At 40.5% G+C, this 17,268-nt stretch overlaps 2 protein-coding genes across 2 annotated transcripts; both read left to right on the forward strand.

The window, feature by feature from the left end:
* Positions 1-845: 845 nt before the first annotated feature.
* LOC306776064 (transmembrane 4 L6 family member 1-like) lies at positions 846-3,724 on the forward strand (the record flags this gene model as incomplete). Its single annotated transcript, XM_079266649.1, has 4 exons — positions 846-887; positions 1,162-1,230; positions 1,830-1,972; positions 2,399-3,724. 4 exons carry the CDS (start codon positions 846-848, stop codon positions 2,595-2,597), a joined length of 453 nt encoding a protein of 150 aa, XP_079122775.1. The 3' UTR covers positions 2,598-3,724.
* A 1,240-nt stretch (positions 3,725-4,964) lies between these two features.
* Positions 4,965-16,368, forward strand: LOC306776493 (ceruloplasmin-like; the record flags this gene model as incomplete). Its single annotated transcript, XM_079267204.1, has 24 exons — positions 4,965-5,125; positions 5,957-6,201; positions 6,276-6,488; positions 6,958-7,131; positions 7,213-7,288; positions 8,800-8,987; positions 9,107-9,245; positions 9,508-9,647; positions 10,235-10,375; positions 10,493-10,537; positions 10,628-10,842; positions 11,106-11,262; positions 11,391-11,603; positions 12,057-12,261; positions 13,419-13,558; positions 13,697-13,825; positions 14,040-14,146; positions 14,314-14,369; positions 14,531-14,602; positions 15,051-15,142; positions 15,279-15,418; positions 15,519-15,575; positions 16,051-16,156; positions 16,258-16,368. The coding sequence occupies 24 exons, from the start codon at positions 4,965-4,967 to the stop codon at positions 16,281-16,283; spliced, it is 3,237 nt and encodes a 1,078-aa protein (XP_079123330.1). The 3' UTR covers positions 16,284-16,368.
* Positions 16,369-17,268: the final 900 nt, after the last annotated feature.

Here is a 17,268-nt window from a genome sequence, read left to right on the forward strand (position 1 = left end):
ATCACTTTACTTTGCAGCTCTGCAGAACGTTTAAGCCTCTTTAAGCTCATTGTTTTGGTTTAGGACACATTCACGGTTTGGTTCGGTGTCCCCACTCTCGTCAACAAGCAGCTGTTTTGAGCTGACACACCAATACAAATCCACTGAGCGCTGCCTGCTCGGCACCAAATAACGGACAGAAAGTGGAGCGGTCAGTGTCTAAAGCAGGATTCTCAAACTCGCCCGCAAAGGGCCGGTTGTAAATGTAACTACTCGTAACATATTGTTAAATAACTGTCTGCATTCACAGTTTAAAGTAGTCTTCAATGTGCTCACAATACATATCCATGTCAAATGTACAGTAACCAGTCAAAGAGCTGATTCTAACTGTTTAAGTGTCTCATAATTTTGACTTTCTATTTCATCATTTTGACTGTCAATCTCATAATTTTGACTTTCTATCTCAGAATTATGACTTTCTATCATAGTTATGACTTTCTATCTAATAACTTCGACTTTATATCTCATAATTTCGACTATGGGGATATTTTTATTATTATTAGTCTAACTTAAAAATTAAAAAATTAAAAGAAATAAAAAATGATTTTTTTTTTAAACTTTTTTTTTGCTGGCGGATTCGCGGGCCACATAAAATGATTAGGGCCGGGAGTTTGAGACCCCTGTCTTAAGACCGTTGAGAGTTGAGCCAAATTCTGACAAGTTGAACCCGACTGAGTCTTAAATGGCCTGCAAACATTCGATTAGTGTGAAATAAGCAACACAGCCTCATGTTGCACATTTGTTTACGTCCCAGGCGATTTGTCTTTTAGGTGACGTCCATATGTACAATACTGCTTTCAACAAGGATGGTGATTGACAGGTGGGACAAAACATGTGTCGAGGCCAAGGTGCTGTATGTTTACTGTATGTATGTGCTGTATAAAACAATAATACAGTATGGGTGGTGATAATGATATGCTAGCTGCTAGCAAAGAGAAGCAGGATCAATAATCTTTTCTTGTAGTAGAATATGATTATTAGCCTAGCTTACGTAGCTTTAGCATCTATATATACTGTATATATAGGCCTACTACTATAACGATTTAATGTGTATCACTTCCTGCCATTTCAAATGATGAAAAAAAAATGCTGCTGTTCAGAAATGTAACTCTGTGTTTCCAGATGCTGGTTCCAGCTGTGGTCTTCATCACTCTGGGGAAATGTAACTGTTGTTGGAATGAGAGCTTAATGGTAAGGGACTTATTAAACCATCACACTCAAAATCCACAGGAGGTATATGCTAAGCTAAGTCTGCATCAAACACTCCAGGAGTAATGACACTGATGCTCAGCTGATGCTTAGCAGCATCCTCATTTCCCATGCTGCTCTCTAAACATATAAAAATACTTATACATTTCTGTTTGCTGCACACAGATCAAAATCACATCTTTCACGAATTGTAACTCTTAGTGTCCCCATTTTACTGCCATTTTGTTGTTTCTTTCTCACCACTTGGAGAATAATACTGAACAGTTGTCATTAAGCCAGACAACACTGTGTCCTTATGAGGTGGAATGTTAATGCTAATCAACTATAATAATTCTACAAGGGTCCCATTGTTACTCAAATCTCAACAAAGTAAGCTTGGCTCACACCATTCAAGCCACATGCACAGCTGCTGTTATGTGTGTGTGTGTGTCTATAGCAGTCTCTGTATCTGATCTATTAAACACATAAATGAAACCGTTAACATTTATACAGACAGGCATTCACACATACAGTCACAAAGGCATGCCAACACGTTCATGTTCTTCTATATAATCACTTTGTGTGTCTGTGTTGCTCTCCAGATGTGCGGGTCAGTGTTGGCAGCTGTGGTCGGCCTGGTGGGGTCTGGTTACTGTTTCGTCATATCAGGACTTGCCTTGGTGCAGGGTCCCCAGTGCTTCACTCCTTATGGATGGACGTACCCATTTGCAGACCAGGGGGGCAGGTAGAGAGATGCTGTGTGTGTGCGTGGGTGTTGGGGCATGGGGGGTTTATAAACAGAGAAGAATGTGTGTATACATGTCCTTAACTTTATATTTCACTGGTAAACAGAATGAACTGACTACAAACAACTGTAAAAATGTACAGTTTTACCCGTTGCCTTTTGTGGTAAATGTGACTAGGTGCCCTAATCTGGAAAACAATGGACTTTGCCTCCACTTTTTTTGTTAATTTCGTAAATGAGGACACCTTGTCATGTGTCGACTTATGTCATCAATGTATACTTAGAGACAACTCTCCCCCTTAGTATTTCAGTATTTTAAGAATGTGGTGCAGCACTCACAATGAGTTGTAACCAATGCAAAAAATATATAAAATATAAATGTAGTAAATGCTGTCCGTGATTGATCTTTCTCTCTCTGTGTCCCAGGTATCTCTTACAACCAGAGACGTGGTCACGGTGTCTTCAGCCGGTTCACATCGTGGAGTGGAACGTGACTCTGCTGTGTGTGTTGCTGGGCCTGGCTGTGCTTGAGTTCATCATCTGTCTGTTACAGCTGGGAAATGGTTTAGTCAACGCCATCTGCCGGCCCTGTTGCTACAAGCAGGAGTATAGTCTGAACGCGTAGATCAACACACACGTGTATGTAGACTCACCTGCTGAGACACAAGTGCCTGTGCACCCATAAACAAATCACACACGCAATATGTATGCACAGATACAGGACGTTAATGGACACACATGGAAGCGGAAGTCTGCACACACTGCACCATGTGTGCGAGTACAATTCAACCTTACTTAGACACACCTACAGTATCATGGACTTCTGACGGCCACGTCAGTGTAATCACTATATTTTCAAGCTTTTGATTTGCCCTTTTAGAGTGGCAAAAATCACGAGGCAGTCATTGATTATGATTATGATGATGAGCTTTTCTGGTGCAGAAGTCTCAACATTTCAAAGGCAACAGGTTATTAGTACATAATAATGTAGATATGTGTGTGAGCGTGTGTCCTGAATACTCCATAGAAAATACAGTAAACTTAAATAATAAAGACAAAGTAGACAATGATAACGACAATAATATCAATAATATTATTTAGTATGTTGTCCTATCCTACATGGGATAGGTTTCACTGAAGTAAGTAGCAGTGTGTGAAACTTTCATTTGCTTTTTTAAAGAAGAAGATACAAAAACAACTGTTCTCAAACTTGAGTGACAACTGTTCACTTCATGAAATTTACATTCTTAATTTCAAGGTTGCTCACTTTCTTTGTTATCATTATTGGCGGTATACTTTCTGTACCTTCAGAAACCCAATAACTACATTAACGTTTTTATTGCTTAAACAGATGATATTACACTTCAAACCAATGATATTAAACTAGTGTACTTAAGATGGCAGCCACATATGAGATAAGCTCTTGTGTCATTGGTGTTGCAAGGAGAGAAGCACATTTCCATTATTTGGTTGTTTATCCGCATCTTGGCTGACATGATTATCTGGATGCACCAGGAAGTGGTTGTTGTTGTTCCAACATTTATACACTGTTGGATCACTTAAGGATTACGAGCAGATTTTTATGTTTGTACATTTGTTTTAATTTTCAGAGCATTTTGTTGTAAATTGTTTTCTTTACGTCTTTCAGAAGCTAGATCAGTGTAAACAGACATTTTATATATGTTTTAGTGACATATTTTTTATAATGTTTGTTTGTTTGTGCCGCCTTTAATAAAAAAATGTCTATTTCCATTTTAAGTATCCAGTGAGTCATTAAGTTGAGGCTGATCTTTGTCCACAAAAACAGGTTCTCTTTTCATAATTGGCATATATATATATATATATCCTGTGTGTGTATATGTGTATGCATGCTTGACTCCCCTGCTGCACCTCCTCCAAACTGTTACTGGAAACAAAATGTTTCCATTAACTTATCTGGAGAAGGGGCCTTGCACAAATGCAATATTAGCTTACATTTAACAGTGTGTGTGTGTGTGTGTGTGTGTGTGTGTGTTTAAAGTGTCCTGGAGTTTCCAGAGTTGCCCGTTATTGATCGATGTCAGGACACAGACTGAGTAACTGTGGCCTCAGACCCTGCAGTCAAGTCCATCACAAGACATTTTTCAATTCTTTATCACACGGTGGCTGTGGGGAGAGTATTTTTTACTTTTTATGTCCATGTCACATTGTGAAAAAACTACTGCGCTTTAAACCTTAAAACAATGACAAACCAGTTTTGGTAGCAGAATTCATTGACCTTAATTGTCTTTAGGGGTAGGTGAAAGTACTTCAAATTAGTTTTAATTCAATTACTTAGCTTGGTTAGACTGATTTTGTGGATTAGGACAAACGCAAATCGAAACAACGGAATCAGATTTTTCTGTATCATTTTCAACCTTGCAGTTAATATTGGACAGCAGTAGTGACTGGATCAAAAGTCTGTGTTTTCATCACTGGCAAAAATCTTGCTTAGTCATGTGTACATGACTAAGCAAGATTTTTGGCTGCATTTCCACAAGCACGGAAAATATAACTGACTGTGGTACAGATCTGGCTTTCTATATTCTGACAAATATGAGATATTCTGCATAATGTCTGATGTAAATGTAAGTTAAATCTGATCTCTTCGTGGTTGTGCCATCAAATGTGGACATTGCAAAGAATAGCATGTTCTGTTCTTATGCAAATGTAACCTTTTGATCAAAAAGTCTGTCAGGGAACGCCCTCCCTTATCTCTGTGATGGGTTGGCTCAAACCCTGTCTGTTGGTCAGTGACCCCTCTGCCCTGCTTGGCTGTTCCCACCAGTCAGCTTAGGTAGTATAAAGACACACAGAGGGTCTAAAGCCTCTCAGACAGACTGACTTACAGCTGTCAGGTGTCTGCACTGCTTGTCTTCATCATTATCATCCTCTGGATCGCTCAACAGAATTAAAGAGTCATCGTCCTCCTTGGGCAGGTTATCAGTGGTAGTGCCAGCGCTATATCTTCAAAATGCAGCGACTGGGGTTAAGGGGAGTGTTGTTGCTGTGTTGTGCAGCAGTATGTGCGTCTGGGATGAGGAGAGAGTACTTCCTCAAGATAGAGGAAGTGTCTTGGAACTATGCCCCAAGTGGGATGAACATCATTCAAAACCGCACACTGCAAGAGGATGAGTGAGTACAAACTTAGTACATTGTCTTGATTACGTTGGAAAGATTATGTTGTCTTTCCAATAGCCACTTCACCCCCATACCATGATCTCAATTAAGATGCATGGATGTTTGAGCATTGTCATTTTTTGACCCACACTGCTCAACAATTTAACCTTCAATGTCAAGTATTGCAATATTATTACGACAATCTTCACTGTTGTGTGAAAACCTTGTATCTCGAAAGAAGGCAACTTTTAAAGACATGACAAATAGCCTTACTTTAACACTTATTCCATCTCTTCATCAAAGAAAAATTCAGTGTCACCACGTGTAGTGCAGAGTTTCCTTTGGAGAGTGATTCTTTATATTTGATGTGCTTTCTGTGCAAAATGCATTTTACATGTTTACTTTTACCCATTTAACCAATTACTTATGTTTCATGTGAACTATTTATTTTGTAATTTTTAACCTCTCTGCTCAGCATGCTTTAAAAAAAAAGAAGAAGAAGAAGAAGAAACCGCAGTAATGAATTGTGTTCCACAATTAATACATTTATCGAAATAATCTAAATAATAAGACCGTTTGTGGTTAAAATCATGTCCGATCATGAGCAGTGTTTGTGGGTAAAAAGGGTATATTGTACATGCTCACTCACTGTCATACTGTCACGACTTACTGGGAAACTTGATTAGATCAGAGCCATCGTTAATGTTATGAGTTACACCTCTGCTTTCCCTAAAATCACAAATCAAAATGTCTGATGTGAAAAGGCCCTAAAATTTTTAGCCAATCACAGGTTTTTGTAATATTTTAACTGCAACCCATAATAATCCTCGTTCTCTGTCTCTGTAGAGAAGCCTCCGTCTTTTTAAAGAAAGGCCCCCAGCGCATTGGCTCCGTCTACAAGAAGGCTGTGTATAAGCAGTACAGCGACGCCACCTACAGGACAGAGGTGGTGAAGGCGGAGTGGCTGGGCTACCTGGGACCCCTGTTGATGGCCGAGGAGGGAGACACAGTGACCGTCCACCTGAATAACACGGCAAACAGACCTTACAGCATCCACTCACATGGACTGAACTACAGCAAGGGCAATAAGGGTGAGGCATTAATGAATCGATGGGCAGCCTTAACAGGCTGATATATGTGTGACTCTGTGTGCTTGTATCTTCAGGAGCCCTTTACCCAGACGGTACTGGTCCAGAGCTGAAGCGTGATGACTCAGTGGCTCCTGGTACAACAGTGACATATGAGTGGAACCTCCCAGAGAGCCACAGCCCAACATTAGAGGACAGCAACTGCCTGACCAGATTCTACCACTCCCACGTTAACCCACCAAAAGACATCAACTCAGGACTGATGGGACCCCTCATTGTCTGTAAGAGAGGTACTGGAACCTTTTTTAACTTATCTGGTGACGGAACTTAAGTACATTTATTTAACTGATGTAATATTTTCAGGTACTTCTGCTTTAGTTTTAATTTTCTGCTTCTATATCGGCTACTTCCACTCCATTCCATTTCAGAGGGAAATGTTGTACTTTCTGTACTTTCTGTGGTTTATTCTGAAGGGGAAACCTACTTTAAGGCCCAAACAACGTTTCCCTCATTTAACTTCTTACTATCAACTTATCAATTTTTGAGCCAATCGTTTCACCACAAATTAAACTATCAAAAATATTGCTGGATTCTTGTCAAATCTGTGAGATCAGCTGTGGCAATACCAAAAAGCAGCATCCAAAATAGTAAGAAGTTAATTGAGAAAATAGTTGTGTAGGGGCACTACTTACTGTAGGTTTCCCCTTCAGTACATTAATGCATGTTATCCTAAAATGTCCTCTCTCCACTCCTCTGTAGGAACCCTGGACCTGCATGGAGACAGCTCAGGAGACTATCTTTACGCTCTGCTCTTCATGGTGTCAGATGAGAACTTCAGCTGGTACCTGGACGACAACATCAGGACGCACATTACAAATCCTGCCAGTGGCCTGAAGGAGGATGAAGATTTCATTGAGAGCAACAAAATGCACGGTGAGTGGTAGTATCCAGGTACACATACGCATACTCATATGCATACACATACAAATACCTTTAACTCTGATTTAATTGCAGGTATAAATGGTTTTCTGTATGGTAACCTGCCTGGACTGAGCATGTGCCAAGGCAAGAAGATCCACTGGCATATGAGGTAAATATTGTATTTTTAATATCATCATCATCATCATCATTATTATTACTGTTGTTAATAGTTGTATTATTATTGTATAGTATTATTGTACTATTACTATTATTAATGGTATTGTTATTATTATTATTATTATTATTACTCCCACGAATCAGAATATTGTTCTAGTTGCATGTGTCATATTTAAAAAAAAAGTCTTAATTGAGGCACATAACCAACCAAAGTTCAAAATATGCAACTAGCCCTTTAATCCTTTAATTTTTCATTTTCATATTTTCCACGAAGATCATGCGATCGGTCGCGTGTGTGTGCGCATGTGTGTACACCCTTAAGTGAGTGAGTGAGTGAGTGAGAGAGTGAGTGTGTGAGTGAGTGTGTGAGAGAGTGAGTGTGTGAGTGAGTGAGTGTGTGAGTGAGTGAGTGAGTGAGTGAGTGTGTGAGTGAGTGAGTGAGTGAGTGAGTGTGTGTGTGTGAGTGAGTGAGTGAGTGAGTGAGTGTGTGAGTGAGTGTGTGAGTGAGTGAGTGAGTGAGTGTGTGAGTGAGTGAGTGAGTGAGTGTGTGAGTGAGTGAGTGAGTGAGTGAGTGAGTGTGTGAGTGAGTGAGTGAGTGAGTCTGTGAGTGAGTGTGTGAGTGAGTGAGTGAGTGAGTGAGTGTGTGAGTGAGTGAGTGAGTGAGTGTGTGAGTGAGTGTGTGAGTGAGTGAGTGAGTCTGTGAGTGTGTGAGTGAGTGAGTGAGTGTGTGAGTGAGTGAGTCTGTGAGTGAGTGAGTGAGTGAGTCTGTGAGTGAGTGAGTGAGTGAGTCTGTGAGTGAGTGAGTGTGTGAGTGAGTGAGTGAGTCTGTGAGTGAGTGAGTGAGTGAGTGAGTGTGTGAGTGAGTGAGTGAGTGTGCGCCTCTGTGTCTCCCCTCGGCTAATCTTGCATTCTGCTGCAGCAAACATAATGATATTTTTGGGTGCCCATGGCTGCATGCTCAAGAGCCTCTCGTGGTTGTGATGACTCACACTGTCTACAAACAACTTTCACAACTATTTTATACGGCCATTGGCTGCCTGCTGGCTCGTCACTCACTGCTCTCAACCATTTTGGGGTGTTTTCATTCAATCACACAATACAGCAGTGGTCGTAGCAGACCCGTCTTGCCGAGATCTGCTTTCTACTGAGTGAACCTTTTGTAGTTATTGTCTGATTTGTCTTTTTGAGCACATTTAGAAGAAGCTCAAGCTTTGTCTGACTGGGCCTATATTGACAATATGTTAACGTATACTAACAATACCAAGTACCTGTAATAGGACTCACATTTATTGTCTGAGTGCATGCAGTTCTAGTTCTCATTTTGTTGGTGAAAGTCTGAACAGTAACCGTCACATTTACAATTGCATCTGGCCTCTGTTGACAGTTTGTTGAAAAAACTAAATTTGTGAACATGTGTTACTTTTTTGCAGGGCTGCTAAACTGGACTCACAATAGCCCACATCATGTCTTGGTGTTAGCAGCAAGCACCTGGTCTTAACCCAGTTTAAATGTATTTTATCTGCAACAGGTGGACATGCATTCAGTTCATTTCCATGGCCAGATCCTGACCACTCAGAACCACCACACAGACATAATCAGTCTTTTCCCCGGCTCCAGCACTACAGCTGAAATGGTAGCTGACAACCCTGGACACTGGCTGCTGACGTGCACTGTCAATGACCATTTGATGGGTGAGCCGACTTCCTTAATTCTTAATTTGATTCAAGCAAGTCCTTTTGTCACCCAGTTGGATAATGAACAAATTTGTTTAGTATTTCTTTGTGAGTTTTTGTTTTGTGGTTTTGTCCAGCTGGAATGCAGGCTCTGTTTGAGATCAAGAAGTGTTTCCCCATCGTCCACAAGGCCCGGCCACACGGTGAGCTCAGACCGTTCTTCATTGCTGCTGAAGAGGAAGTCTGGGACTACGCTCCTACGCCGCCTACTGATGGGTTGGTTACTGCACACACACACGCACGCACGCACGCACGCACACACACACACACACACACACCTACACACACACACACACACACACACACACACACACACACACACACACACACACACACACACACACACACACACACACACACACACACACACACACACACACACACTCTCACAGAAATTGTCCAGGCTAATCTTCATGATTCTGTAAGAGACCTGCTAATAATTTGTATTGTGTGTTTGTGTGTGTGTGTGTTTGTGTAGTGAAGCAGATATGTTTGTAACTAGAAGTCAAAACCGTATTGGAAGCCGCTATAAGAAGGTTCGCTATGTGGAATACACGGACATTACCTTCACAACAAAGATGCTACGCAGCCCAGCGGAGCTACACCTTGGAATTCTGGGTAATCCAGGCTGGGCAGGGGTTGGTTGCACTTTTTTTTCCAGAGTCAGCGATGCTCTGGAGGCACAAATAAACTCAAATTAGTACAGCCAAACATGCTTATTACTCAATGAAAAATGCTATATATCGATAGTATGGTATGTAACGAAATATATTATATGTCTTGCTCCCCTTTCTGGTTAAAACTTTCCATACAACATTGGACTGTTTCATCATTGACTAATCTGCAGATTACTTTTTCATTTTTTATTCATCACAACTTCCCAAACATTTTCAAATTGCTTGTTTAGTCCAACCAACTGTCCCAAACAACCAAAGATATTTGGGTTACAACTAAAAACAGCTTTAAAAAAAAATTCTTCTGACCTTCTATAGCTTTGTTATTGTTGAAGGAGGTCTTTGTTCATATTTTGGACAGACTTCGTCAGATCACTTCAACAACAGTTTGCCAGTTCCAACACTAATGTTTGAAATATGTCGGCAGGATTTTGTTAACATGATGAGATATCTCCCAACATAGTGTCATCTAATGGTCCTTTGTCCTAAATGTGTGCTTGTGTGTCCATTTGTGTCCATCCATGTCTCCAGGTCCTGTGCTGCGAGCTGAAGAGAAGGACACTATCAAGGTGGTGTTTAAGAACAAAGCCAGCCGGCCTTACAGTATACAGCCTCATGGTGTTCAGTACAGTATAGAACAGGATGGGACGCTCTATCACAATGAACTGGAAGGTTAATACAAGCACATGCACTCACACTGTTATCAATGTACTAGATTATACTTTAGACACTTTCTTATCTTGTTTTATGTCTCCGTCTTTCCTGCCCTACACTTCTTCTCCTCCTCAGAGTCCCATACAGCAAAGAAACTGCGGGAGTTGAAGAGGGAACCAAGTGAGCTAAAAGCTGGAATATTACAGTGCCAGTCTAAGTTAGCATGCATTAACATCATTATAATATTCCTCTTTCTTTTAATACATTTAGGAGTGGTGACCCCTCCCCCAGCTGCTCTAGTCAGACCTGGAACGTTGCACAGCTATGAATGGACGGTGCCATTGGGTGCTGGTCCAGTCCAAGGGGAGGCTGACTGTCTGACCTATCTGTACTACTCTGGAGTGGACCCTGTTAAAGACACCCACTCTGGACTGGTTGGACCGCTCCTTATCTGTCGTCCTGGATCACTGAAAAAAGGAATACAAGTAAGAAGAGGGCATCACTAAACTTATGTTTGATCAGGTCACATCCCATTAAATCTGGTGTTTCCAGTTATGATTTGGGGGATATTTGCAGTATATGTGGACCTAAATCTGATACATATCTGGCTTGTGGCAAGAAGGCTGGAGAACAGCTTCAATAGAGGTCTGCCATAGAGGGACACAGAAAACTGAAATGACTGAAATGTATTGATGAAATCACAATTAGACACCTTTCCTCCTGATCCTTCTCTCTTCTCCTCATGTAGAAAAACTATAAAAAAGAGTTCCACCTCATGGCCACTGTGTTTGACGAGAACCTGAGCTGGTATCTGGATGAGAACATTATGTCCCTAACCACTGCTCCCATAGAGCCTCCTTTTAACAAGGAGGACGATGGCTTTATCGAAAGCAACAAGATGCACGGTGTGTAGGCGACGCACACTCACACACTGATCACTGGCAGCTCAGCTCAGCTTAGCTTTTTCCCTTCATGATTTTATCATTTTTGAGCTAATCACTGTATGTTTTGTTTCTGTGTCTTTCTCTTTTAGCAATCAATGGCTTTGTGTATAGGAACCTCCCAGGCCTGACCATGTGTAAGGGGGATACGGTAACATGGCACGTGTCAGGACTGGGTTCAGAGACGGACATCATCAGCCTTTACTTCCAGGGAAACCGCTTCATCTACCGCCAGAACAGACGAGACACCATCAGCGTCTTCCCTCACATCTCACACACTGTCACTATGGAGCCAGACAGCATGGGTATACATCTCTCTGTCTCTCTCTGTCTCTCTCTCTCTCTCGCTCTCTGTCTCTCTCTCTCTCTCTGTCTCTCTCTCTCTCGCTCTCTGTCTCTCTCTCTCTCTCTCTCTCTGTCTCTCTCTCTCTCGCTCTCTGTCTCTCTCTCTCTCTCTGTCTCTCTCTCTCTCGCTCTCTGTCTCTCTCTCTCTCTCTCTCTGTCTCTCTCTCTCTCGCTCTCTGTCTCTCTCTCACGCACACATGATTGTACTTCTTACTTGTGAGAACCTTCAGTGACATTGTTACAACTTTGTTTTGATCTCACAATTCAAACAGAATGAGAATATAACGTGTGTGTGTGTGTGTGTGTGTGTGTGAGAGACCGAATGATTTCAAACATTGGGTGTCTGGGATAATTATTGAGCCGAACGTGTACATTGTGTATTTCTGTACATATGATGATTGTGTTTGTTTCAGGTCAGTTTGAAGTGGTGTCAGCCACAGTGAACCATTACCGTGGTGGGATGAGAGCCAACTACACGGTAGCGAAGTGCAGCATATTTCAGCGTCAGGGTGAGACTATGTTGCGCTCAAAAACCTACTACATCGCTGCCATGGAGATGGACTGGGACTACTCTCCAAACCGTACCTGGGAGGCTGAGATGTTCCGCGGTCATGAGAAGTACAGTACCACCTGCACACACCAATTTTCTTTTTTCCCCTAAGATGTCAAAGTCATGACCCGACCTACTCTGCCTGTGTATGAGGAGATAGCTTGGTTGGGGTTAGGGTAATATCAGGGTAAGCCAATCAGAGGCAGAGTAGGGCGGGTCATGCCTTCGCCATCGTCGGAAAAAAATATCGTCCCCTGCACATGTACAGCATGAAAACAGTTGCTTACAAATATCTGGACTTCTGCGGACAGTTGGCGGCAAAATTGGCCTCCAAAGATTGATGACAGCGGAAACCATGCACTACCTTAACATGCATGCAGTTTATTTTATTATACAAACATTGTATAAAACTTGAAGGATAAGATAAATGTTGATTCCCTGAATATTTCTTACTGTCCACAAATGTCAGAAAAAGACCAAAACCAGCAATGCAATTGATCTGACTAAGAGGTATTGCCTTTTAAGCTTGATGCATCTTAGACCTCAAGTTTTGCCCCAAAACTATTAAAAAACCCATCAATGAGCCATATTGTTGCTGTTGGTGAGATGTTACTTCAGTACAAACACACATTATTTTTGAGTCAATCCCACACACCGGCATGCAGCTGAGCACCAGACATGGAGTAATCCGTATAAAAATGGTGCCCAACAAGTTCTCTGTGTACTCCTGTTTGAGTAAAGTTTTCTTAAAATTCCCAGCTGTTTTAGAAAATGGAGCCTTTTGAAAATGAGATTATTTATTGGAGACGTGTTTATTAAAGGTCTTGCGAAGGAACCAGAGGGGCTGAGAGATGGACTAACACATTGTTGGTTTTGGTGTTTTCATGGGATTTTTTAACAATAAGAAAAATGTACAGTAGAATACCACCAGTCTTATCCTTTAAATCTAACTTTGCACTTTTATAAAACTTCTCTCCTTACTATTTCATTTAACTCTGCTCAGTTATTTATGTCAAGATGAAATAATATTGTACCTAATGTTTTTTGTTGTCTTTAGTGTTTTGTATCTTTTGATAACCAAACAGCAAAACACAGATTCATGCACAAAGACATTTACATGCAAATGGAAGTGAATGCTTAAACACATCCGCATGAGGTGATTGTACCATAAACACACACAACATTTAATCCTCTGCAAAATAAGCCCGTCTCTCTCCCTCCGCAGCCCTGCTTCTGTCTTCCTGGACCAGCAGGGTGGGTTTATCGGCTCCCGTTACAAGAAGGTGGTCTACCGCCAGTTCACCAATAACAAATTCACCAAGCAAGTGGAAAGAGCAGCTGATATAGAACACCTCGGCATCATGGGTAGGCTCTCAGCCAGGGCAGCAGGAATGCACAAACTGTGATTGTAATATAAAAGCCACAAAAACTATGTATGAAACATCTTGGATTTATGTTCCAGCTGGATTGGTCTTGTAATCACAACACTTTCCCGTCTTCCAGGTCCAATGATTCACGCTGATGTGGGAGACAAGGTGACGGTGGTTTTTAAAAACATGGCGTCCAGGCCTTATTCCATCCACGCCCATGGAGTCAAGACAGAAATCCCGGCAGTTCATCTCACCCAACCAGGTAGTGTGTCTACCTGCTTGCAGACCATCAAGAAATATTGGAATTAATCCCAGAATGCAACATTTTAATTGTAGATTTACTTCATTATTATTGTGTAACAAAGTTACAATTTTCTGAGAATACCAAAAGGACTCTGCAAAGGTCCTTCACTTAGCTCTAATATACTTTTTTCACATAGTATAGGATTCAATACCTAGAAACATGTCTTTCCTAGGTGAGACTTACTCCTACCAGTGGTACGTTACAAAGAATACAGGACCAACCACAGAGCAGGAGGAGTGCTTTGTGTCAGCATACTACTCCACTGCTGATGTTACCAAGGTACGCCACACACACACGCACACACACGCACACACACGCACACACACGCACACACACGCACACACACGCACACACACACACACACACACACACACACACACACACACACACACACACACACACACACACACACACACACACACTTACCTCGCCTCCCTGCCTAACAGGACCTGTACAGCGGTCTGATTGGTCCGTTGGTGATCTGTCGCCGTAGCTGGGGCAGGTGAGTGTCTCTGCATCATTTCATGCAGCATGTACTGTGTGCGTGTGTGTTTTCAAGGTATGATGAGGCAGGAATGAATTTTTGTTCTGCATCACAAAACAATATTATAAAGTATTTTATAGAGTGCTAATTTACAGCTTTATAAACTGTGTTTCTTTCAGGAGTCTTGGTATGAAAAAGCAAGTGGAAGAGTTCGCGCTGCTTTTCCTGGTTTTTGATGAGAATGAAAGTTGGTAAGTGGAGTCTAACCTTAAAACTAATTATGAACTGTTTAGACCTTTAGTAGTTAAGGTGTCTAATTTAAATGCAAAACTGATTTTGTCCCTTTACTTCATGGTATCTAAAAAAATGTTCTTTTGGTTTTATATTCTGAGGTTTTGAAATTGTCTGAAATGTATGCCGCCACCACCATACAATGGAATTGATTGGAATTTCAATTATGGTAATTAACACTGTCAATTTGAAATACTTACTTTCTGTAAACCCTCTCACAGATAATCAGGATAATCCACACACTTTAATAATGTCAACATTTTCCGTTTAGAGAATTTCATCAGTAGATGGTTCAACAGTGAAGTTTATATGCAATTTTATCGGGTCCCACCTCATATCCTTTTATTATTATTATTATTATTATTATTATTATTATTAATATTATTATTATTATTATTATTATTCCAGGTATCTGGATGAAAATATCAGGACCTACATCAGGAACCCTCGCACAAACTTGAAGGATGATGAAACCTTTATAGAGAGCAACAAGATGCATGGTGAGATAAAGATAATCTTTATCAAAATAAACGGCATCATTTTGACCGATGGTATTTGTTTTTACTTTCGATGTCGATCGAAATATTCTTCATGTCTTTCCAATATGTTTGTTTGTGTGCTTTTCTGTATATGCAGCCATCAATGGTTATATGTATGGAAATCTGAATGGTCTAAACATGGAGGTGGGTGATAAGGTGTACTGGTACCTGATGGGAATGGGCAATGATGTGGACATACACACCGCACACTGGCATGGGCACAGTGTGGAATATAAGGTATACAAGACAAACAAACTTGCAAGACATGCCTACACAATCACACATTACGCAAACTAATACACACAAATTCCAACTATTTTTTGCTCTTTCTCTCCAGCTGGGTGGAGGTCCTCATCGTACGGATGTGTATGAGCTGTTTCCAGCAACCTTTCAGGTAAAACCTCAAAACATCCTGACGTGGCATCAACTGATTTAATTTGTCTTATTATATTCACAACTTCAAGGGATCAGTGTCGTAAAAGGTTATTGTTCATCATCCATTGGATTGTAAAATATATTAAAATATTATCTTCTCTTAAAACAGGTTACAAAATTCATATAGACACACCAAATAAGGAATACAGATTAACTTAAAATATTTTTTGCTCACTTTTAAAAAAGGAAATCAGGTAAAAGTATTGTTTTAATTGTGCTGCTGCATATATGATATAAGTGTTCCTTTGCCAATCCTACCATCTTTAACAGCAAATATATATATATATATATATATATATATAGAACTTAAAATGTTAGAACATTTTGCATCAGTCAGTTGCAGGAAAACTGGATTCTGTCGGTTCAGTGTTGTCAAACATGAATAAAAATGAAACTTGTGACTCACTTGACGTTTCCATCCTCTCCCTGTTCAGACTGTAAAGATGCGTCCTGAGTATCCTGGTTCCTGGCTGCTCCACTGTCACGTCATTGACCACATTAAAGGTGGCATGGAGGCGATGTATACTGTTACTGAGAAAGGTAAGAACACTAATTGGGCAGGGACATGAATTCAGGCTTGGAGAAATGCGAGATAATGAGTATGCTGTGCAAAGAGTGACATGTTTGTTTCTCGTCAACAGCAAAGAAGAAGGGAATCTTTGGCTGAACAGTTGAGAAAAAAGGATAGAAGACAGCCGAGATGAGCTGACATTTTATTTCAGGACCCAATTCATTAAACGCTCTTCATAAACTCATCTTAATGTGAACGGTTACTTGTGCAGATAATTACATCTCAGAATAGACATCACAATTCATAAATAATAAAATGTGCATTTTTAAAATTGTCTATCTGCTTTGATATTTTCCCAAATGACACTGAAGCCTGTAAGAGTACTGAAAAAAATAAAGAAAAATGTAAAATGAATGAACAGTTCTATATAACTGTTATGTGTGGCATGTAATGACAGCAGTCGGGCAGCAGGGGGCACTGTAGCCGTAGAGTTGCACTGTGTGCGGAAACTAAAATCATTTGTAACACAAGTGAACATTGTTGTCTTCAGCGATGTAACTCACATAACACATCAGCAGGGGAAACATGTATCCTTTGGAATAACCTTTTGAGTGATTACTGTGAGGTAGGGATGTAGTGTTGCCTTGCGCATGATTTTAGCTGGTGCCCATTGCATCGCAACCAATCATTGTGTTCATACACTCACACACAAACTGCTCAGCTTTATGTCTTTCAGAGCAACACTTAAAAAAACATTTTTATGTTTTAATATTATGTTGTAGGTTATTCCCTAAATACCTGAATAGTCTTTCCAACTTTCCCTAATGAATTTAAGATGGGAGTAACTGACGCTGTTCATTATTAGGGTGATTGGCAACCCAGCAAATACGGCCTATTTAATAGGCTAGTTATGTTGTCGTGGGATTCTTTGTAATAATAGCATCAAAATAGTATTTGTAAAAATAAAAAATTTAGATTTTCTTTCATTCCAACATTATAACTCAAAACCCCTAGTAGGCTGAACAACATTTACTGAAAAAGCATGCAGTACATGTTCTCTAGAGGTCTCATGCTTGGAGGGGTAAAAGAGAAAACTTAGGACTGAAACAAATGTTAGCCTAATGATGTACGGTTAGGTTTC

Source organism: Melanostigma gelatinosum (assembly GCF_949748355.1).
Source record: "Melanostigma gelatinosum genome assembly, chromosome: 4".
NCBI classification, from domain to species: Eukaryota; Metazoa; Chordata; class Actinopteri; order Perciformes; family Zoarcidae; genus Melanostigma; species Melanostigma gelatinosum.